Raw genomic sequence first — 25,033 nt, forward strand, 5'->3', positions numbered from 1 at the left:
GCCTTATCTTGCAGGGAGCCTTTTTTACGGATTAAGTCAGCAGGGGTCTCCTTGCGGACAGTCCCCTCCTTTCTCCCGAAAGTGGCGTCCTCTTTTCATTTGAATCAGTTGGTGCAGCTTCCTTCCTTCGCGGACCTGGATTCTTCTTCTACAGAGTCTAGGGATCTAAGGAAGTTGGACGTAAAACGGGGGTTGTTACGTTACTTGGAGGTTACGAATAGTTTCCGTCTTTCAGACCACTTGTTTATTCTTTGGCGTGTTCCCAGAAGGGGTCATAAAGCTTCAAGAGCCACTATAGCATGCTGGCTGAAGGAAGCTATTGTCACTGCATACCTTGTTCAGGGCTTCGTAATCCCGGTGGGTCTTCGGGCTCATTCTACTCAGTCGCAAGCAGCCTCGTGGGCGAAATGTCAACAGGTGTCACCGCAGGAAATCTGTCGAGCGGCTACATGGAAATCTTCGCATAGCTTTGCCAGGCATTATCGCCTAGATGTCCTGAGCCCGGTTCCTTCGGGCCAGTGAACTCTGAGCGGGACTCTCTCAGTCCCACCCTGATTAGGGAAGCTTTGGTACATACCAGGAGTCTGGACTGATCCGGGTACGTACAGGGAAAGGAAAATTGGTCCTTACCTGCTAATTTTCGTTCCTGTAGTACCACAGATCAGTCCAGAGTCCCGCCCTTGGAAATATGGAGAGCTGCTCGGCCGTTTGTTAAGAACATAAGAAATTGCAATGCTGGGTCAGACCAAGGGTCCATCAAGCCCAGCATCCTGTTTCCAACAGAGGCCAAACCAGGCCACAAGAACCTGGCAATTATCCAAACACTAAGAAGATTCCATGCTACTGATGCAATTAATAGCAGTGGCTATTCCCTAAGTAAACTTGATTAATAGCCGTTAATGGACTTCTCTCCAAGAACTTATCCAAACCTTTTTTGAACCCAGCTACACTAACTGCACAAACCACATCCTCTGGCAACAAATTCCAGAGCTTTATTGTGCGTTGAGTGAAAAAGAATTTTCTACGATTAGTCTTAAATGTGCTACTTGCTAACTTCATAGAATGTCCCCTAGTCCTTCTGTTATTCGAAAGTGTAAATAACCTAGTCACATCTACTCGTTCAAGACCTCTCATGATCTTAAAGACCTCTTTCATATCCCCCCTCAGCCGTCTCTTCTCCAAGCTGAACAGCCCTAACCTCTTCAGCCTTTCCTCATAGGGGAGCTGTTCCATCCCCTTTATCATTTTGGTTGCCCTTCTCTATACCTTCTCTATCGCAACTATATCTTTTTTGAGATGTGGCAACCAGAATTGTACACAGTATTCAAGGTGTGGTCTCACCATGGAGCGATATAGAGGCATTATGACATTTTCCATTTTATTAACCATTCCCTTCCTAATAATTCCTAACATTCTGTTTGCTTTTTTGACTGCTGCAGCACACTGAGCCAAGGATTTTAAAGTATTATCCACTATGATGTCTAGATCTTTTTCCTGGGTGGTAGCTCCTAATATAGAACCTAACATTTATTTTTTTTTATTTAAATACTTTTGATATACCGATACTCAAGACTAGTGTCTTATCGAACCGGTTTACATTGAAACGAGGGGTAACCAATAAACTATGAAGGTAGAGTTACAATGAACAGGGAGTTTACAGAGTGGGAGAGTAGAGAGCAAAAGCATACGATTAACAAAATAAGATATAAATAACTAAGTTTTAACATAATGAAGTTTCACATAGGAATGAATGTAACAAGCTTAAACAATTAATAAGTCTATAGGTCTCTAATACTGCAGTCGCGAATGAGGGAGGAGGAGGGGGGGGATAAGTGGGAAAGGATTGAATAGCTGTGCTGTTAGAATGGTGTCCATTAAGGGAAGGCTTGGGTGAACAGCCACGTTTTTAGTTTCTTTCTGAAGGAAAACGGGCATTGTTCCTGTTGAAGTTCTGGGGGGAGAAGATTCCAATAATACGGTCCGGCCGTGGACAAGGTTCGTCTCTGGATGGAAATGTGATTAGTGGATTTATTAGGGGGGGCATGGAGCGATCCTTTGTAAGCTGATCTGATCGGTCTTGTGGATACCTGAAGTTCGAGAGGTATTTTGAGTTGTAGAGTAGATCGGTGATATATGTTTTTATGGATGATGGTTAAGGTCTTGAACATTATTCTGTGGTTTATACGAAACATCTCTCTCCACAGTAGTTTCTCTACACAGTAGTTCGTGTAGTTACACGAAACATCGTGTAACTACAGCACGGGTTATTTTTCCCTATGTGCAACACCTTGCACTTGTCCACATTAAATTTCATCTGCCATTTGGATGCCCAATCTTCCAGTCTTGTAAGGTCCTCCTGTAATGTATCACAGTCTGCTTGTGATTTAACTACTCTGAATAATTTTGTATCACCCGCAAATTTGATAACCTCACTCGTCGTATTCTTTCCAGATCATTTATATATATATATTGAAAAACACCGGTCCAAGTACAGATCCCTGAGGCACTCCACTGTTTACCCTTTTCCACTGAGAAAATTAACCATTTAATCCTACTCTCTGTTTCCTGTATTTTAACCAGTTTGTAATCCACAAAAGGACATCACCTCCTATCCCATGACTTTTTAGTTTTCGTTGAAGCCTCTCATGAGGGACTTTGTCAAACGCCTTCTGAAAATCCAAATACACTATATCTACCGGTTCACCTTTATCCACATGTTTATTAACCCCTTCAAAAAAAAAGAAGCAGATTTGTTAGGCAAGACTTCCCTTGGGTAAATCCCTATCTGGCCATCAGCTTTGATGCAGAAAAGGCGTTTGATAGGGTGGATTGGGCGCATCTGTCTTGCATACTTGAATATATGGGATTCAATGCTTATTTTCATGATGCTATCAAATTATTTTACATAGATCCCGTAGCTAGGATAGTGGCCAATGGGATGACATCGGACGAATTTAAGGTGGGAAGGGGCACTAGACAGTGCTGTCCCCTTTCCCCTTTATTGTTTGTTACAATTGGAACCTCTTCTGCTAGCCATTCAAAGTCATCGGGCTGTGAAGGGAGTGAGGTTTCAAACCGAAACTTTCAAATATGCCGCGTTTGTGGATGACATTTTAGTTTTCCTCACAGACCCCGCCACATCTCTACCCCCGCTTCTTACGATTTTTGAGGACTTTGGCATTTTTTCGGGGCTTAGGCTAAACACAGATAAATCAGAAGCTTTAGCATTCCCCACCACGCTTCGGGAGAGATGGAGAGGACCATTCCCTCTATTATGGGCTGTTGATAGTATCAAATATTTGGGTGTCATTATCCCATTTCATATTTCCCAATTATATCATTCTAATGTTCAAGGTCTTCTATCACATACTCAAGAAAAATTGAAGCTCTGGATGCCCTTGCTCCTGTCGCTGGTTGGGAGGATAAATTTGTTTAAAATGACTATTCTACCAAAGTGGCTTTATCTTTTCCAAATTATACCCATTGTTTGAAGTGTAAAGATCTTTCTACCTTGGAAAGATCCATGAGATGGTTCCTGTGGAGAGGGAAGAGAGCACGAATTCCACTTCATTATCTCAAATCTGCTTGGGGAAAGGGGGGGTATGGGAGTTCCTGATCTTGGGGTATATAATGTGGTCTGAATCTCCGCATAGTGCGTGAATAGGTACTGGGGAGCTCTTTCTGAATAAATCTGGAGGCAGAACAAACTCTTGCAGCCCCTTTTGACTTACACTTCATATTGCAAGTGGACCCTTGGAGCCTACCCATAGCTGGGGTCGTTGGTTTGTTGGTGGCCCCCATAACACAAGCCTGGCTGTTTCTTACTCGCTATCTAGATATTCCACGGCTTTGTGCCTACTTGATCCCCATCAAGGGGAATCCAGGGTTCTGACCCGGTTCCCAGTCAATAGGGTTTAAAAAATGGGCTTTGAAGGGGGTGATGCAATTGGGTCATGTTTTGGACACTCAGGGCAAATTACTACCATGGCTGGAACTACAAGATATTTACGGTCTACCCACAGGTCACATATTTTCCTATTTACAACTGCAACATTATGTTGCCTCCTTGCCTGCTGAGAGCGTGCAGGCTGCTATTTTTCATAAGTTGGAAAAGATCTTCTCCTTGGTCACAATCAAGCCCCCCTCCCTCTCCAGACATTATAAACACCTGAGTGTGAATTGTGGACCAGACTTGTGGCTGTTGTTACAAGGTCGCTGGGAGAAAGATCGCCCCTTCCAATTGACTGGTAATATGATTAAAGCAGGATTTCACTCTATCACGGTTGTGACTTCCAATCAATATTACCGGGAAATGCAATATAAATTTTTATGGAGAGCCTATGTCTCCACCCTGACAGCCTGCCGCTCTCAGTTAATATTTTCGTCGCTGTGTGGGAAGTAGGGATGTGCATCAGTTTCATCCGTTTCCTATACAAGCATGTAATATGAAACGTATGAAAAGAATGCACATCTAATTGACATGTAATGGGAAACGTATGAAATGAATTAAAACGAATGAAACAAATACACATCCCTAGTGGGAAGGGATCGCTGCTCCACTTGTTTTGGGACTGTAAATGCATTAGGAAATTTTGGACACGGGTGTTCCAGTATTTAAATGGCTTGTTGGATATCTCTGTTCCTCTCTAACCACGGGCTTTGTTATTTGATCACAGTATGGACTGTTTCCACCTGCATCCTTTTTCAAAAGGCGTGCAATGTAGGAAAGAAGCAGATCTTACTGCAGTGGAAGGAGTCGACTCCCACAATCCTTCTGGCACTGGTGCACATGGAATCTGTATTTACTATTTATATTTGTATTTACTATTTATATTTGTATTTACTATTTATATTTATTATTTAGCCATTAACATTGTTCTGTTACCACTTGGTACTATTTCTCTCCTTTACCTCAAACTCTAAGTTCCTACTAAGTTAGCCATGTTATTTATACCCAATTGTTGGATGTAATTGTATATTTGTTTAATTGTTCAACCTGTTTGATGTAATTTTCTGTTCCTTGTTCTGTGTAAACCGAAGTGGTATGCACAAGTGCATGAACTCCGGTATATAAAAGCCTTTAAATAAATAAATCTCTCTCTTTACGATTCTAAAGATCTGGGAGCCTTACCTGCAATCCCTGCCACATCTCTCAACAGTGTTTGACCTAATGCACAACCCTCACGTCCGGTTGGATGAGCTAACTGACCTGCAGGTCCCGGATCCTTGAACTTTGTTTCTGTAGTTCCTGTAAATCTCGTCGGAGTTACCAGAGGGAACAACTTTTAATGATGCTCTGTTAGTTTCCCAGTGGGGATTGCAGAATCCCTTTCCCCACTGTGGAGGTTGTATTTGTTTACTTGAAAATAATAATAAAAAGCTTTTTCCATAAAAAAAGATACTATGCATGTAATTGTGACCAGAAACTACCACACTAGATCAATGTAAGTTTAGTTGTCTTGGTGAGGCTATACATATTGTATGTTTGTGCGGCTATAAATAAAACGTTTAAAAAAAAAAGCGGCCCCACGGGTCGCATGTAAATAGACCAGGAGTAAAAGGAGCATGCTAAACTAAAAAGCATGATCCATATGCATGGCGACCTGCGCTAAAAAAGAAAAAACTATTCCCTGACCTCCGCAGTGGGCCTGATGTGGTCTGGCCAGGGCAGTAAAGGGTGTCAGTCCGCCCCCACCATCCTCCTCAGCAGGCCAGGCAGTGCAATTCCGGGTTGGTCCTCTCTGCACCCCTCCTCCCTCCTTTTCTCCTTCACCCTCTCACATTAAAATAAAGTCAGCCCAGCAGGGCCAGGTCCGGGTCAGTCCTCCTCTCAGCCCTCCCTCTCCCCTTAAAAAATGAAATTGGACCTTGCCAGACTCCCAAGCCCTCCAAATCCCTGCTCCGACAGAGCTGTTCCCTCACTGGCAGCAGATTGGTCTGAAAGGACTGTAATATGAATTTATTAACTCCTTCACTGCCTGCCGATTGGTCCCTCCATTGTCCTGTGTCAGTAACAGAAGATCTGCTCTATGCTCTTATCCAGCTAAGTTAACCAGATAAGTAGCCACTGCCCATTGCTCCCCTGACTTAGCTGGCTAAGTCTCAACTGTTGAACTTAACTGGATATTCAGCAGCCACCACTTATCCAGCTAACTAGCATTTAAATGTCTACTTGTATGTAAATTATTCAGTACGCCTGTACCTCACTCTCGGGCCAATGGAATACAATACGCTCAGCCGAGTTGGACGCAATAAGGAGATTAGTGCCTCTACAATGCACGTCCAACGCAGAGTGAGTCTAATAGCGCTAATCATATGCAAATGCATGTGATTGAGGCTATCGGCATTCACTCCCGATGCAAAAAAAAATGTGCATATTTAGCGATCAGCTATTAACACCTGCCTGGAGCAGGCGTTAATTGCTGAGTGCTCCTTAAACCGGTATAGAAAAGCCGAAAAAACTGCTTTTCTGTACTGCCTCCTACTTAATATTATTGCGATACTAAGTAGGAGGAAAAAGTAAACAAATTTAACCAAAAAAAAAAAAAGTTAAAAAAAACGCCAGCAGTCGGGTGCAGGAAACGGACGCTCAATTGAGAAGCATCCGTTTCCTGAACACCCTGGCTGTGCAGTGTTTAGGGAAACCGCCGATAAACTTGGCTTCGGTTTCCTAACCGGCGGACAGCCGACACGCTCGGGCTCGCCTTGCTAACGCGACCCCCTAATTTAAATATTGCATGGCACCCGTTAAGAAAGCGGGCGCTGGCTGTTCAGCACCCACTTTCTCCACCAAAATACTGCATTGGCCCCTCCGAGTTCTCTGAGAGGAGAGCAAGATCCCCTGTACTAATCCCTCCCTTTTTTGAATTCAGCCGTTCCATGCATCCAGCACCCTCTGTACAGCAATATTTCTTTCAGTTCCTCCTGACTCTCCCCTCTTTCACCCTCCTCCCTTATCTGGTTTCTGTCCTTGATTTTGTATGTTTGCGTGACCAGGTATCTGATAAGTAGATTAATAGAAGCATTGACCCCCGTGTCCTAGAGCCTCCTGTGCATTTAGTCCTAATCTAGGCAGACTTGGACACCTTGCAGGCAAAGGCTTTTCTGCCTTGACAGCGAGCTCTCACTTTCATGTCTCTTGCACACCAGGTGCAGTCTCAGCACTCCACGACTGCACACCACATTCTCATCCTCCTGGGACACATGGCATCCTCAGTTCAGGTCACCCCAATGGCCCGCTTGGCCATGAGAGTCATGCATTGGTCTCTAAGGTCACAATGGACTCAATCCACTCAGCCCCTGTCGACCATTGTCCACGTAACCGACTCACTCTGTCAGTCTCTCGCCTGGTGGACAAATCAGGTCAATCTCCTCCAGGGCTTGCCCTTCCAGGCTCCAGACCTTCAAATAACTCTCAACCCCGATGCTTCCAACCTCAGCTGGGGAGCCACGTGGCCGATATGCAGACACAAGGATCTTGGTCTCCAGAGGAAGCCAAACACCAAATAAATTTCCTGGAGCTGCGAGCAATCAGATATGCTCTCAGGGTATTTCAGGATCGCCTCTCCAATCAAGTCATCCTGATCCAGATGGAAAACCAGGTGGCCATGTGGTACATCAGCAAACAGGGAGGGTCGGGCTCCTACCTTCTGTGTCAGGAAGCTGCGCAGAAATGGGCGGATGGCCTCTCCCACTTGATGTACCTCAGGGCCACCTACTTGCCGGGAGTGGACAATGTGTTGGCAGACAAACTGATTCGCACCTTTCAACCGCACGAGTGGTCTCTCAACCCCTCAGTAGCGAACTCGATCTTCCAACAATGGGGTCATCCTCAAATAGACCTCTTTGCGTCACCTCAAAATCGCAAAGTAGACAACTTCTGCTCTCTCACTCTCAGCCAACACTATCAACCAAGAGACGTGTTCTCCCTACATGGGCAACCGGTCTCCTATATGAATTCCCTCCACTTCCACTTCTCTCGAAGACTCTCGTGAAGTTACGTCGGGACAAGGGAACCATGATCCTGATAGAACCCCACTGGCCACGCCAAGTGTGGTTTCCAATGCTTCAGGATCTCTCCATTCGCAGGCATATTCCCTTGGGAAAGGACCCGCTTCTAATCACTCAAAACGACGGGTGCCTACGCCACCCCAATCTTCAAGCCTTGTCCCTGACTTCATGGATGTTGAGAGGTTAATCCTTCAGCCACTTAACCTTTCTGAACCAGTTTCCCGTGTCCTGATTGCTTCACAGAAGCCTTCCACGATAAAATCGTATTCTTACAAATGGACCAGGTTCACGTCATGGTGCTCTTCTCAATCCCTTGACCCCTTTACTTGTCCAATCACAAAGTTTCTGGACTATCTCTGGCACTTGTCAGAGTCAGGTCTGAAAACTTCCTCCATCAGGATGCATGTCAGTGCGGTAGCCACCTTCCATAAAGGTGTTGGGGATGTTACCATATCAGTACAACCCCTTGTAACACGTTTTTTGAAAGGCTTGCTTCACCTCAAGCCTCCTCTATGTCCTCCGGCCCCTTCTTAGGACCTCAACCTAGTTCTGGGTCGGCTCATGAAACCAGGGCTGCCCCAAACCTGTGACCTTCGATATCTCACATGGAAAGTGATTTTACTTTTGGCAATCACTTCGGCTCGCAGAGTTAGTGAATTGCAGGCTCTAGTTACCTATCCGCCTTACACTAAACTTCTGCAGGACCAGGCAGTATTCCGCACTCACCCTAAATTCTTACCTAAGATAGTTTCGGAGTTTAATCTCAATCAATCCATTATACTACCTACCTTTTTTCCCAGGCCCCATTCCAATCCAGGAGAGCAGGCTCTGCATACCTTTGTCTGTAAACGGGCTCTAGCGTTCTACCTAGACCGTACAGCTGCCCACAGGAAAAACACTCAATTGTTTGTCTCTTTCCATCCTATCAAATTGGGGCAGCCTGTGGGTAAACAGACTCTCTCCTCCTGGTTGGCGGACTGCATATCCTTTTGCTATCAGCAAGCGGGCATTCCACTTCAACACTATGTTAAAGCACACTCTGTGAGGGCCATGGCGACTTCAGTAGCGCACCTACGATCGGTGCCACTTCCTGACATTTGCAGGGCTGCTACCTGGAGTTCTCTCCATACCTTTGCAGCCCACTATTGCTTGGACAAAGCCGGAAGACAAGATTCCATCTTCGGCCAGTCTGTCCTGCGTAACTTATTTCCAACGTGACATACCAACACCCTTCTGCCTGCCCGTTAGTGTTCAGGATGCCCTCGGCCAAATTTCACCCCAGTTCTTGTGCCTGTTGCACGTCTTGGGTACATTTGGTGCATACTCGGACATCCTCAGCTCGGTACTCACCCATATGTGAGGACTACCATCCTGCTTGTCCTGTGAGAAAGCAAATGTTGCTTACCTGTAACAGGTGTTCTCACAGGACAACAGGATTTTAGTCCTTATGAAACCTGCCCGCCGCCCCGCGGTGTTAGGTTCGTATCGTTTTCTTATTATATTTTTGGCACTACCTGTAGCTTTTTAACAAGACTGAAGGGGGACCCCTGCTGGTTGCAGGGTTAGTGCCATCCTGGGCATGCCCAGTAGGGCCAGTCAAAGTTCTAGAAACTTTGACAAAAGTGTTCCGTGATTGGACTCCATCCTGTGATTTCGCCCATATGTGAGGACTGACATCCTGCTGTCCTGTGAGAACACCTGTTACAGGTAAGCAACATTTGCTTTACTATGCCAGAAGGATTGAGCAAACTTGAAAGTGGGCCACGAATTATAAATGGTTACGAAGCACTGGTTTAAAGGCATACACTCCTTCAATCCTTACTGCTTAGCCAGGTAAAAATCATTCATGATTTGGGTAGAGGTTCCCATGGGTGTTAACTTATAGGTTTAAAATACCACCCTTCCCTTCCCCCTTCAAAACAAAATGAATAGTTTCCCAGTTCGTAGTGTTGTAGGTTGTGCACTTCTTCAGTTGACCATAGCTGCCAAATTATCTGACTGTGGTTCTGGGAGGAGGAGGGGGAAGGCTTATGGTTACAAATTTTCATTTGGCCATCAGCCGAGCCCAAGAAGAGCTGCAAGCAGCACAGCTTCTTTCAGCTGCTGACATTTGTAGGTCTGTGTTACCGCAAGCTCTGCCTGCAGCTCTGAGCTCGCCTAGACACGCTGCAGTATTACTGTACTTTTAGGAGAATTCTCTACCAAAACCTTAACAAGTTTGCATCTTGGAGTACGAGCCTTTTTCTGTTTTGAAGTTTAAATTAATTACTACTCAAACACTGTGATTACATTGCATTATGCCATGAACTGTGCAGGATCCTGAAGGGGTGGCTTATTACTAGGTCTTTCTGTTGCAGGGAGGAAAAAGAGCGCTGGATTAGAGCGAAGTACGAGCAGAAGCTTTTCCTGGCCCCGCTGCCCCAATCTGACATCCCCTTGGGGCAGCAGCTTCTGCGAGCTGTGGTGGAAGATGACCTTCGCCTGGTAGTGACTTTGCTGGCTCATGGGACGAAGGAGGAAGTGAATGAAACCTATGGAGATGGTGATGGTCGGACAGCGCTGCATCTCTCCTGTGCCATGGCTAATGTTGTATGTACACAGCTGCTCATCTGGGTAAGAAAAGAGCTCTCTTTTTACTCTTGCTATCTGTCTAGAAGAATTTCTTTATGAAGATGGGACATTTCAGATGTCAGATGGATTCTAAGTGTCTGTCTAACTGGGAAAGAAGCCATGGGGATGCCATAGATAAAAATAATGTAGGTGAGAGGAGCAGATGGGTTGGTCACACACATGGGCTTCAGGCACTTCCAGGGCTTTCAGAAAAGACTGCAAACACTTTCTCCTAGGACAAGTAGGATGTCGGTCCTCACATCTGGGTGACATTATTGGATGGTGCCTGGCCCGGAACTTTGATCTCAAAAATTCTAGAACTTTCAAACATGTCCTACTGAGCATGTGCAGCTGTAATCGTCACCCTGCCCCCTAGGCAGAGTCCCTCAGTCTCTTTTTTTTTTTCCATGGAGCCGTGGATGTAACGGTATTCATCTTTGCTCTCTCCTCACAGGTTTTGTCATGTGATTTTCCTCTAGAGCTGCAGCTATTTTTCTTTTCTTTACCTTCGGGTAATTGCATTTTCTTTTCTCTTTTTTTTTCTTCCTCTTTCCATTCTTTGCCAGCCACATGGCTGGTCTTAGTTTCTATGCAGCTGGCAAAGTCTAATTCTATCCCTTATTAAATAAATACTACACCTGCAGTTTAGTTTCTGTGTCCTCTCCTTGCTTTGTCTGTTTTTGTACCTTTGTCAGGGGCTGGCAAGACTGACAGAATGCAGTCCGTGAGCAAGCCATATAGGCTGCTGAGCCTGGGGACTCGCCTGACTTCTACCTGGGCAGGAGTTCTATGACGTTTCATCAATCGATCAGCATCAATGGAGGTTCGAAAAAAGAAGAGATTGAGGACCAAGTCGTTCCTATAGGGAGGAAGACTCATCTTCCCCACATTCTGAGGAACTAGTCTCCACGGATAGGAGCCCTGGACAATGTAGCCTCCCCTCCTGCTTACTTGTAATTGCAGTGCATCTCTTTATGAGAAAGGATGAGCAGGAGACTGGACAAGCAGGATGCTAGTCCTCACATATGGGTGACGTCAGTAACGGAGCCCTAGCGCGGGAAAAACTTCTGTCAAAGTTTCTAGAAACTTTTGACTGGCCCTGTGAGGCCACTGAGCATGCCCAGCATGCTATGATATTCTCTGCCACAGGTGTCTCACTTCAGTCTTCGTTTTTCCGCGCTGCTGGATAGCAGCACGGACACCGGAGCCCCCTGAGACTACTCTCAGTTTTTCTATAATAACATAGTTGTTTTTCACAAATTCTCCCTCACGGGATCTCACTTGTCTCACCTCACCGGCTGGTGTAGTAACTTAGCGTTAGTTTTTAAATAAACGCTATTTCATTTTTCAGTCATCGACGGCCGTCGATGATACCATGGCGTCGGGGTTTAAAAAATGCCCGACTTACAATCGAACAATGTCGGTTACCGATCCGCACTTAGAGTGCGTTTGATGTTTGGGTGATCAACACGATATTTCATCGTGTGAAAAATGCCAAGAAATGACACCCAAAGGACGAAAACTGCGCCAAGAAAAGATCCAGCAACTCTTCAGCTTGCAGTTAATTCCCTGTCCATCCACTTCCAAGAAGTCCTCACCGGTAGGTGCTCCTCAAAAAGTTTTGTTAAAAAAGTGCCGATTGGAGACTTCGGAAGGAAAATCCTCGCCTACGCCATCGACATCATCGATTCACTCAGTGGTAGAGGTAAAGCCCAAACATAAACATCGCCACCGACATGCCTCGGCTTCACCTTCAACACCTATCCGTGAGGAACCAATCGAAAAGCAGCCTAAACGTACCGATACTTCGATGCCTGATAGGCCTACCAAGGCAGATACACCGCAAACAGCATCGTCTCCACCTACACCGCTGTCTGCTCCGATGCCGCAGAACTTAACCGCATTTATAAAGGAAGCAGTTCTACAGGCTATAAAGGAAAGTTTACCGGTGCCTGCACCGATGCCTGCAACATCTGACTTGTCTAAGACGTCACCGATGCCGGCACAACTAGTGCCGATGACTGAGTTACCAACGACACCGATTCCAGGAAATTTCCCAATGCGGGTACAATCCCGATGCCGGCTACTGTCCTGATGCCGGCTACTGTCTCGATGCCGGCCACCGTTCCGATGCCGGTCACAGTCTCGGTGCCAGCCACCGTCCCAATGCTGGTCACCGTCTCGGTACCAAACACCGTCCAGTTCACAAGCACTGCAACGGATTCTTTCCTGAAACCAGGATCCCTTCTGATACCGAGGGATATATCAATGCAGCTACAACAGCATTCTCATCGATATCTACATCGAGGCCTTCTATTTCTTCCAGTATGGCATCGTTGTTACCCTCGAATCAGATTCAGACATCTACAATGACGCGTATCGGATTTTTCTCGATGCCATCGGTTCCTGATCCAACCTCCACGATGCCATCGATGCCACAGACAACATTGTCGATGCCAGGTCCTTCTGGGGATACAGTATCGGCTGAATCGGCCTTCTATTCAGCAATCCATAAAAAAATATCAAGATTTACTGGATTCTTTACCAGTAAATCCAGTAGAAGAGGACTCTTCTCCTCCAGAACCCATTCCAGGACCATCTGGGGTGGCTCCTCCTTCTGCTCCTGGGAAAACACGACCACACACTCCAGATTATGACACATGGAGTGATTCACAGTCAGACACTTCTGAAATTTTTATGTCTGACCCTTCACCACCACACCCAAGAAAGCAGTCCCTACTAGAGGACCTTACCTTTTCTGCCTTTGTTCAAGATATGGCTGACTCTATCCCTTTCAAGTTAGAGTCTGAGCAGGATCTACGTCATCAGACCCTTGAGATATTTCAATTTGTTGATCCTCCCAAACAAATTATGGCAATACCTATACATGATGTTCTCCTTCAACTTCAACATAGAATGTGGGAACATCCATGTTCAGTTCTTCCCATCAATAAAAGAATGGACTCAACATACTTAGTCCAATCTGCACCAGGATATCAAAAATCTCAATTACCACATACTTCAGTGGTAGTTGAATCCGCACAGAAGAAAGCAAAAAGAACAAGAGTGCATTCTTCAAATCCTCCTGGGAAAGACAACCATTTTCTGGATACTCTAGGTCGTAAGGTATTCCAGGGTGCTATGCTAAATTCCAGAATAGCAGCTTATCAGCTATATATCACCCAATACCAACAAAACCTCTGGAAGCAGATGGAGGATTTCATTCCATCTCTCCCCCAAGAATACAGAGAGTCAGCACAAAACCTCATCCATAAGGCTCTTGAAGCTGGAAAACATGAGGTACGAGCTGCATATGATTCTTCTGAGACATCATCCAGAATTGCAGCTTCAGGGATAAGTGCCAGAAGGTGGGCCTGGCTTAAGGCATCAGACCTTAGGCCAGAGGTCCAAGAGAAATTGGTGGACCTCCCATGTGCAGGAGACAATTTATTTGGCACAAAAGTCCAAGAAGCAGTCTCCCAACTGAAAGAACATAATGAGACCTTAAGACAGCTCTCCTCCTTACCTCATGAATCGACTTCCCATGCTGCTCGTCGAACCCAAAGGAGGGAAATGAGGAAACCCTATTATCAAAAACGATTCTACCCTCCTGCAAACAGGCCTAGACAATCAAGGCCTCAGCACAGACCTCAGCCTCGTCAGCAGAGAGCACCCAAGGCCCAGCCTGCTACTCAAACAGGTCCTGCGGCGGGCTTTTGAAGGTATCTCCAGGGAACTCAGCCACTCACAAAATCCTCGACCAGAACTCCCTGTAGGAGGCAGATTATCCAAATTTTACAACACTTGGATAACACTAACAACAGATCAGTGGGTTCTGTCCATAATATCTCGAGGATATCAACTCAACTTCCTCTCAATTCCAATAGATTTTCCACCAAGTTGCATTCATCCCAACGAAACTCACATTTCTCAACTTCAAATAGAATTATCCACCCTTCTGAGTTCCAGGACTATAGAACCGGTGCCCCGGTCTCAGCAGGGCAGAGGATTCTACTCCCAATATTTTCTCATTCCAAAGAAAACAGGAGGCCTATGTCCCACCCTAGACCTAAGAAATCTCAACAAATTTCTCAAAAAAGAAAAGTTCAGGATGATCTCTCTAGGCACCATGCTTCCACTTCTCCAAAAAGAAGATTGGCTCTGTTCTCTGGATTTCCAAGACGCTTACGCTTACATCCCAATATTTCCTCCTCACCGCAAATATCTGCGCTTCATTTATTTATTTATTTATTTATTTTTAATTTTTATATACCGATGTTCCTGTAAAGAATACATATCGCACCGGTTTACAAGGAACTGAACAGTCGCCTCCAGGGCGGAAATACATTAAAACAGTCGCCTCAAGGCAGAATACATTAACACAAGTATACAGGAAAACTATTAAAAGAGAACTTTCATAAACTCAATTAAATGTAACTGTGAACCATAAATCAGGTGGGTCATCAACACTTCCAATACAGAGTACTGCCATTCGGACTCGCCTCTGCTCCCAGAGTATTCACAAAATGTCTAGCAGTAATATCAGCACACTTACACAAGCAAGGTGTCCATGTCTTCCCATATCTAGACGACTGGCTCATCAGGAGTCAATCTCAACAAGGAGCAATAACTTCTCTCAACCAGACAATTGCTCTATTTCACTCCACGGGATTCCTTATCAATTATCAAAAATCCCATCTCACACCGTCTCCTCTGCTCCAATTCATAGGAGCAGAACTGGACACCACACTTGCAAAAGCCTTTCTACCTGAAGATCGAGCAGAAACGGGCTTGTATCTCCTGTGTCAAGAAGCTGCACAGATTTGGGCCTGGGCCCTCACACATTCAATGTTTCTCTGGGCCACTTATCTAGTAGGCATTCAAAATGTACTAGCGGATCGACTCAGTCGTCAATTCCATCCACACGAATGGTCCCTGGATCCCTCAGTAGCGACCAGGATTTTTCAACGTTGGGGTCAACCGACAATAGACCTCTTTGCATCACATCTGAATCACAAAGTGGACAAGTTCTGATCCCTACACAAACACAGGAATCAACCAGCCAAGGACGCCTTTGCTCGACCTTGGAACTCAGGCCTTCTCTACGCGTATCCTCCAATACCGCTCATAACCAAAACGCTAGTGAAGCTACAACAGGACAAGGGGTCCATGATTCTCATAGCCCCGTATTGGCCTCGACAAGTGTGGTTTCCCACAGTTCTAGACCTCTCAGTCAGGGATCCAATATGTCTGGGAGTAGCTCCCAATCTCATCACTCAGGATCAGGGTCGCTTGCGCCATCCCAACCTCCAATCCCTATCCCTGACAGCATGGATGTTGAAAGCTTGATTTTACAACCACTCAATCTTTCCACCCATATATCTCAAGTACTTATAGCTTCACGTAAACCTTCCACACGAAAGAACTACGCATCTAAATGGAAGAGATTCACCTTGTGGTGCAAGCAAAACAAGATCGATCCTTTCACTTGCACTACTACTTCTCTACTAGACTACTTATACCATCTTTCAAACTCTGGTCTACAGACTTCGTCCGTAAGGGTACATTTAAGTGCAATCTCTGCTTACCATAATAGATGGGAGATGCACCAATTTCCACTCAACCTCTTGTCAGCAGGTTTATGAGAGGTTTAACTCAACTCAAACCACCGATTCGTCCTCCAGTCACAGAATGGGACTTGAATCTGGTATTAACAAGACTCATGCGTTCTCCTTTCGAACCCATAGACTCATGTGATCTTAAATTTCTCACATGGAAAACTATCTTCCTCATAGCCATTACTTCAGCTAGAAGAGTTAGTGAATTGCAAGCACTCGTCACGTATCCACCTTATACAAAGCTCCTACATGACAGAGTGGTTCTCCGTACACATCCAAAATTCCTTCCCAAGGTAGTCACGGAATTCCACTTGAACCAATCCATAGTTTTACCCACATTCTTTCCAAGGCCTCACTCCCATCCAGGAGAAGCAGCCCTACATACCTTAGACTGTAAGCTTGCGTTATCCTTTTACTTACACCGCACCTCAACAGACAGAAAATCCTCCCAACTTTTTGTGTCCTTTGACCCAAACAAACCGGGTAAAGCAGTGGGTAAACATACTCAATCCAACTGGTTAGCAGATTGCAAACAGTTTTGCTATGAAAGAGCAGGCCTTCCTCTGCAAGGACGAGTGAAAGCACACTCAGTACGAGCAATGTCAACCTCAGTTGCACACTATCGTTCAGTACCTATTCTCGACATATGTAAAGCAGCAACATGGAGTTCTCTTCACACATTTGCAGCTCATTACTGTTTGGACAAGCAAGGACGACAAGATTCAGCATATGGACAATCTGTCTTAAAGAACTTGTTTCCAGTTTAATCCCAACTCCTTCTACACCCAATCTGCTGTGATCTTCGGCTGACTCATTTTCAACAACAATACTTCACTTTTGCTTCACTATAAAATGACTCGGCCTCTAGCTTGCTAATCACCCATATGTGAGGACTAGCATCCTGCTTGTCCTGGGATAAAGCAAAATTGCTTACCTTGTAATAGGTGTAATCCCAGGACAGCAGGATGTAGTCCTCACGAAACCCACCCGCCACCCCGCGGAGTTGGGTCACATACTTTTTTTTATTTTATTTTTGCTAAAGCTTATTGCTACATACGAGACTGAAGTGAGACACCTGTGGCAGAGAATATCATAGCATGCTGGGCATGCTCAGTGGCCTCACAGAGCCAGTCAAAAGTTTCTAGAAACTTTGACAGAAGTTTTTCCCGCTCTAGGGCTCCGTTACTGACGTCACCCATATGTGAGGACTTCATCCTGCTGTCCTGGGATAACACCTATTACAAGGTAAGCAATTTTGCTTTTCTGCCATGCCTGATAACGGGTGCCCATGCCTGTGCACCGATGGTCTGATGCGTCACTGTCAGAACCACATCAGGGACCAAGACTGCTTTGAGCAACATGGTCACTCCTGACGCCATCAAGGTGCCCAGGTGCTCTCGATGCCATCGAGGTGCATGACCGCCCTCAACACTGGAAGGGCCATCACCTGAGGGTGCCATCAAATGCCGTTCACGCTGTTGAGCGCGCTGGCTGGGACTTCTGTGCTGTACGCATTGGTAGGCATCGTAGAATCATCGAGCACCATGGGCCCTCAATGCACCAGAGGAATAGCATCGATCAGAGTGTCATGGGCCTCGATGTGGCAGAATAGCGGCACCAAACTCTAGTGTTGCGCCCCAGACCGCTTCTGGGACCAGGTCTGCCATCAAGTGCCATGGTCACCCTCGACGCCATCAGAGCCAACCTCAGTGTCATAGCCAACTTCAATTCTAGACCTCTCATGATTTTAAAGACCTCTATCATATCCCCCCTCAGCCATTTCTTCTCCAAGCTGAACAGCCCTAACCTTTTTAGCCTTTCCTCATAGAGGAGCTGTTCCATCTCCTTTATCATTTTGGTCGCCCTTCTCTTTACCTTCTCCGTCGCAACTATTTCTTTTTTGAAAGACAACGACAAATCTTTTCCATAGGAAAAAAATCAGCAGAACCAGGGGTCACGATTTGAAGCTCCAGGGAGGAAGATTCAGAACCAATGTCAGGAAGTATTTCTTCACGGAGAGGGTGGTGGATGCCTGGAATGCCCTTCCAGAGGAAGTGGTGAAGACCAGAACTGTGAAGGACTTCAAAGGGGCGTGGGATAAACACTGTGGATCCATAAAATCAAGAGGCCGTCAATAAAGAGTGGGTGGCTAGCCAGAATGACGGCTACTGCCTGGAGACAATACCCTTATTCAATAACATACACATGGTTACTGTGACTCCAACATCGCTCTAAGCTACAACAGCAAGAGGAAATGTGGAAAAAAGGATTTGCACTCACAAAGTGGGGAGTAGCTGGCTTGTTACGGCGGTTACTACCCAAACCAAATAAGCCTGATACTTCACTTTCAATGCATATCCTGCTTCAACGGCAGGGGAGAAGAAAAACTGATACTTCACGCATATCCAGCATAGCTCTCTGCTCAACGGCAGGGGAGAAGAAAAACTGATACTTCACGCATATCCAGCATAGCTCTCTGCTTCAACGGCAGGGGAGAAGAAAAACTGATACTTCACGCATATCCAGCATAGCTCTCTGCTTCAACGGCAGGGGAGAAGAAAAACTGATACTTCACGCATATCCAGCATAGCTCTCTGCTTCAACGGCAGGGGAGAAGAAAAACTGATACTTCACGCATATCCAGCATAGCTCTCTGCTTCAACGGCAGGGGAGAAGAAAAAAGGATTCGCACTCACAAAGCGGGGAGTAGCTGGCTTGTTACGGCGGTTACTACCCCAAACCAAATAAGCCTGGATACTTCACTTTCAATGCATATCCCTGCTTCAACGGCAGGGAGAGAAAAACTGATACTTCACGCATATCCAGCATAGCTCCCTGCTTCAACAGCAGGGGAGAAGAAAAACAACCAATAAGGGCTGAATAACACAGTCTGGGTAAAACAAATAAGCATGGTGTAGCTTGCTTATTGCGGCGGTTACTTCCCCTACTACCCATAACTAATCAAGCTTGATATTTCACTTGGTTGCAAGCTCCATCACTGCTCTCTACATTAATGGTGGGGGTGGAAGGGAAATAGAACCAAAGAGCTAAGAGAAACAGATAAGTATGAGAAAAAAATGTGAAGCTTGCTGGCAGACTGGATGGGCCGTTTGGTCTTCTTCTGCCGTCATTTCTATGTTTCTATGAATACAGTGACCAGAATTTTACACAGTATTCAAGGTGCGGTCTCACCATGGAGCGATACAGAGGCATTATTACATTTTCTGTTTTGTTAACCATTCCCTTCTTAATAAGCCACTACCAACCGCACTGCGACCGGTCTAGGAAAGGCCCCAGGCCCCTGAGGCCTACCTTCTCGCTTCCCAATCGCTGAGGACCGCCCCCCTCCTGATGTCAGAGGAAGCTCCTACCGAGTCAGTACCGAATCGCCTCCGTCCCTCCAGCACAGGAAGACGTACTACGTGCCGACGTCATTTGGGGGGAGCTGGTTCAAGCCCTTTAAAGTAAAGCCGGGACCCAGGCGTCGCGCACCTAAGGAGTGCAACCAAGGAGCAGGCCCCTTGGCATGCCCCTTAGCGCATACCTTCTTACCACTCTCCCCTAAACCCTGTGACAAACACCAACGCGACCACCATCGCTCATCTCTCTCCACCGGATCCCGACCGCCTGCTCGCCACCGAGGACCATCCGGCCCCCCGAGACAACCGAGGACCGCTGAGACCAAAGACCCTCTGAGGCCCGCCCCTAGGCCCGCCTCCTACAGCGACGTCAGCGGCTGAGCAGGGTAGGCCTTCAAAAATCCTTACCTGTTCCTCCGGCGCCGCACCGTGCTAATCCCTCAGGCGATACCAGCTGTTCCTTTTTCTCTCATGCCCGTCAGCCACCTCGATCCAAAGGAACCCCACCACGAAATCCTCAACTAGCCAACAGTGACCTCGCAGTCACACACGGAATAATGCTGTAGACTGTAGGCTGCGTCAGTGGCCGAGCAGGGTAGGCTCATATTGCCAAACTGCCCTAAGCCTTTAGAACACTGTTTACAATTTACATTTCCTAGCGGTGTAGCAGATGGACTCAAAACAAGTGGTATAGTGTGCTCGTGCTAGCCGTTGGAGACGGATCTGACGTCAGCACGGGTACATATACCCCCACAGGAAGTGTAGCAATTCAGTAATTCCGTCTCCAAAGCAGTTTGGAGCCACCTCACGCTCGCTGAGCGTGTTTTCCAAATTCTAAGACGACTAAATTCCTATCATTTTGGATTTCCTGCAAGATGGACTTCAGAAGGGTCGTCCCTCAGCTCCATCAAGGTTCAGGTGGCAACACTGTCTTGCTACGGTCCCAGGAGTAACGGCAACACCATGCCAAACATCCAGACGTCTAACGTTTCCTGAAAGGAGTCAAACACATTCGTCCGCCACTGAAGTAGGCCAGTGCCCCTGTGGAACCTCAACCTAGTGTTGGAATTTCTAGCAGGATCCGCCTTCAGGCCCCTTCGAGGCCTGTCTCTCTGTATGTTGACCTTGAAGATGGTGTTCTTGCTGGCTGTGTGTTCAGCACGCCGCATCTCGGAGCTACAAGCACTGTCCTGCCGTGATCCGTTTCTCAGAATCACTCCGGAGGCTATCCATCTTCGCACGTTCTATCTCTTACCCAAAGTAGTCTCACAATTTCACCTCAACCAAACCATATCCTTGCCAACCATGGAAGGTTTGAAGAAGTCAGAAGAAGGTCGAATACCGCGCCATCTCGACATTGGCAGGTTGCTGTTCAGAAACTTGGAAATGTCAGAAGCAGTACGAAAGACGGACCATCTGTTCGTCCTTCACAGCAGGAAGAAGCAAGGGGAAGCGGCCTCACGGCCAACCATCGCCCGCTGGATCAAAGAAGTTATCAAGGCGGCCTACGTAGAGGCAGGAAAACCACCACCTCTACAGGTCAAGGCTCACTCTACCAGAGCACAATCGGCCTCTTGGGCAGAAACTAGGATGCTGTCGCCTGCAGAGATATGTAAAGCGGCGACGTGGTCCTCCCTCCATACCTTCTCCAGATTCTACCGTCTGGACGTTCAGGCCAGGGAGGACACAGCATTTGCGAGGGCAATCCTAAACGGACCTCGGGCAGCATCCCGCCCAGTCCGGGAGTAGCTTTTGTACATCCCACTTGTTTTGAGTCCATCTGCTACACGCTAGGAAATGTAGAGATTACTTACCTGATAATCTCCTTTTCCTTAGTGTATGCAGATGGACTCAGCATCCCGCCCGGCTGCCGGTATACATGGGGATTCACAGTCTCACGGTAAGCCATGTTTGCTTATATAGGGCTCCCACCCTGCAGGGTATCAACGCCTTCCGGTTGAGAACACTGGCAGTCTCCAGCTACCATCAAATTGGTCAGGGTAATCCTGTTCATTTAAACGATCGGTCAGTCACACATATATCCATAAAAGCTTTTGCAAGGAAGATTACTGAATTGCTACACTTCCTGTGGGGGTATATGTACCCGTGCTGACGTCAGATCCGTCTCCAACTGCTAGCACGAGCACACTATACCCACTTGTTTTGAGTCCATCTGCATACACTAAGGAAAAGGAGATTATCAGGTAAGAAATCTCTACATTTCAATTGTGCTCCTGCTATCTCTGCTGTCCCCCTCCCCCTCATTCCCCACACTGCTCCCATTAGGGGGATCTATTTTTAGCTACCAAGGCTACCATGGTAAGGAGCATAGCAAGCTCCCTTCATCTCCCTAACCCATGTATCCACCACCACCCCTGCAGATCTCCTTACCTCACACCGCACAACCACCCTTCCCTTTATAAATCCCTTCTCCCCATTCTCATTTCTCCAGTTACCCAATTCCTAGGTCTAACCACCCTAGCTGTAATACTTTTCAATGCCCAATCCCTTGCCAAGAAAACCATAATTCTCAACAACTTAATAACTGACAACAAACCAGACATCTGTGCCATTACGGAGACCTGGCTCAAAGACTCTGACACGGTCCTCCTCAACCAGCTCCCGAACCAAATATATTTATTTATTTATTTATTTATTGGTTTTTATATACCGCCGTTTATCAAGATATCACGTCGGTATATATATGATTATATTCTCCACCCCAAGACCTAAGAAAAAAGGCGGATGCTTACTCCTCGCTGTCAAAAAGCAGATAAAACTTAAACCTATAATCATTGAACCCCCTACCAGATTTGAGATTGGGTTATTCAAATCCCATGATCTACAAGTCTGCCTCATTTATGCCCCTCCTGGATTCATAGAACGTAATCCCTCCCCCCTCATTGAATTCATCTCAGACAATATCAACATCGATAAGCCAGCTATTATCTTAGGAGACTTTAACCTTCATGTCAATGTCTCCCCTCGCTCCCCTACCTGTGAAGCCCTCCTCAATTCCCTCCAGGCCATGGAATACAAACAAATCATCTCTTCCCCCACTCACAAGGCAGGGCACACGCTAGATCTGCTATTCATTAACTCTTGGATCCTCTCCTCCAACCCCCCCCCCCCCCCCCCCCCCGCATGCACCCCTGTCCCTTGGTCAGACCATTCCCTCATCAAAACATTTCTCTCTACTAAGACCCCCATGTTAAACCACACTGTTCCCAACAATACCATCAACTACAGAAAATCCTGTCCCAGCGAGGATCTCATCTCTGCCTTCTCCAGCTCCATTTACAAACTAGATTGCACTAATCCCAATGCTGCAATTGAGTCCTGGAGCAATCTTACCTTGGATATTGCAGATAAACACTGCCCTATCGTTAAACGTGAACTAAATCCTGCAGCTAAGAACACTAAACCCTGGTACACAGCTGAACTGAAACAAAAGAAGAATGATCTTAGACAAAAAGAGAGAGCCTGGCGGAAAGACCCATCGCCACAGAAAACCTCCATCTTCAAATCCGCACTCCACATTTACAGATCTTCCACCCTAAATGCCAAACGTGACTTTTTCTCTGCAAAAATACATGACTACATCTACAACCCGAAAGCCCTCTTCTCATATGTCTCCACACTCACCAAGTCTGCCCCCCCCCCCCTCCATCCCTGACAACGAAGCAAAGTATAAAAGTGAACTATTGGCGCACTACTTCCATAACAAAATTTTTAATATCCTGCTCAGATTCCCTCCCGAACCCCAACATACCGTACAGGACCCCCATCCTGCTCCTGCCACCTTCAACTCCCTTGAACTCACTTCATCGACTGAAATTACATCCATCCTCAAAATGATGAAACCTGCATTCCATCCTTCAGACACCATTCCCACAAAAGCCCTACTTATGATACCAGACACCATAGCCAAACCAGTGGCCACAATCATCAACAGTTCCCTCTCATCAGGCATTGTTCCTATCCCCCTTAAGCATGCAGTGATCAAACCCCTTCTTAAAAAACCATCTCTAGACCCACAAGACCCAGCCAATTATCGGCCTATCTCTAACCTCCCGTTCATCTAAAAAATCATGGAGAAGGTGGTCAATTCCCAGTTAACGACATACATTGAAGAAAACAATATTCTCCACCCCTCTCAATTCGGCTTTCGTAAGCACCTTAATACGGAAACCCCGCTACTCTCCCTCTCTGATCACCTCATCAGAGAAATGGACCAAGGTCATTGCTTCATCCTTGCCCTCTTGGACATCTCTGCTGCATTCGATACTGTAAGCCACACCCAACTCCTTTCCTGTCTCACTAACATTGGCCTCTCAGGTGCTGCACTTCAATGGTTCACCTCCTATCTCTCCAACAGACAATACTCTGTTGAGATAGGTAATGCCGAATCTTCCCACCATGCCTTTTCCCAAGGAGTTCCACAAGGCTCCTCCCTCTCATCCACCCTTTTCAATATCTACCTCATCCCCCTCTGCCATCTCCTCACAGATCTAGGTCTCAAATTCTATCTCTACGCAGATGATGTCTGAATCATTATGCCTGTTCGTGACTCTCTCACCAATGCCCTTGAACACTGGAAGAACTGCCTTGCCTCCATAAATACCATACTCTCCAACCTCCACCTCGCCCTCAACTCTTCAAAAACTGAACTGCTCTTCATCTCACAACACATTCCCCCCAAACCTAACCTTGCAAATGATCCTGCCTTTAATGCCTATCTTTCACAGCCCTGTGCACGAAACCTTGGAGTGCACCTTGACCAGCAACTAAACCTAAAGAAACATATCAATAAAATCCTCAAAGAAGGCTACTACAAACTCTAATGTCATGAAAAAACTAAAACCCCTACTGCACTCCAGTGACTTCCGTACTGTCATCCAAGCCACGCTTGCCTCAAAACTTGACTACTGCAACTCACTCCTCCTAGGCCTCCCCTCCACCTCTCTGAAACCATTACAACTGCTGCAGAATGCTATAGCCCAAACTATATCTAATGCCCGCAAATATGACCACATCACTCCCATCCTCAAAGACCTGCACTGGCTCCCGATCCCTTCCCGTATCATCTACAAAACCCTCACCATAATCCACAAAGCTATACACGTCCATAACTCCAATTGGCTTGAGGAACCTTTCCAACCCAAACGCTCAAAGCGACTCACCAGAGCCTCGAAGAATGGAACTCTCCATGTACCCGCCCTAAAACATGCTCACCTCTCATCTACGAGGGAACAAGCTATATCCATAGCTGGACCTACTCACTGAAACTCCTTACCCACTAACCTACGGCTCGAAACATGTCCCTCCAAATTCCGAACTAACCTGAAGACCTGGCTATTTAAACAAGCCTTCCCCCCTACAATTCCAGCCCCACCTCCCCCATCTACTACTTGTCACTTACCCCTACCCCCCCTT

The 25,033-nt window shown here is 46.4% G+C and overlaps 1 protein-coding gene across 2 annotated transcripts in view; it reads left to right on the plus strand.

Annotated features, from left to right (window-relative positions):
• AGAP3 (ArfGAP with GTPase domain, ankyrin repeat and PH domain 3) overlaps positions 1 to 25,033 on the plus strand; it is a 1,011,227-nt gene that overhangs the window by 981,194 nt on the left and 5,000 nt on the right. For both annotated transcript variants that reach the window (XM_029587235.1, XM_029587233.1), the window contains exon 17: positions 10,368 to 10,623. In XM_029587235.1, coding sequence (XP_029443095.1) covers positions 10,368 to 10,623 — 256 coding nt within the window. The remainder of the gene's footprint in view (positions 1 to 10,367; positions 10,624 to 25,033) is intronic.

This window comes from Rhinatrema bivittatum, chromosome 2 (assembly GCF_901001135.1).
Source record: "Rhinatrema bivittatum chromosome 2, aRhiBiv1.1, whole genome shotgun sequence".
Lineage (NCBI taxonomy): Eukaryota > Metazoa > Chordata > Amphibia > Gymnophiona > Rhinatrematidae > Rhinatrema > Rhinatrema bivittatum.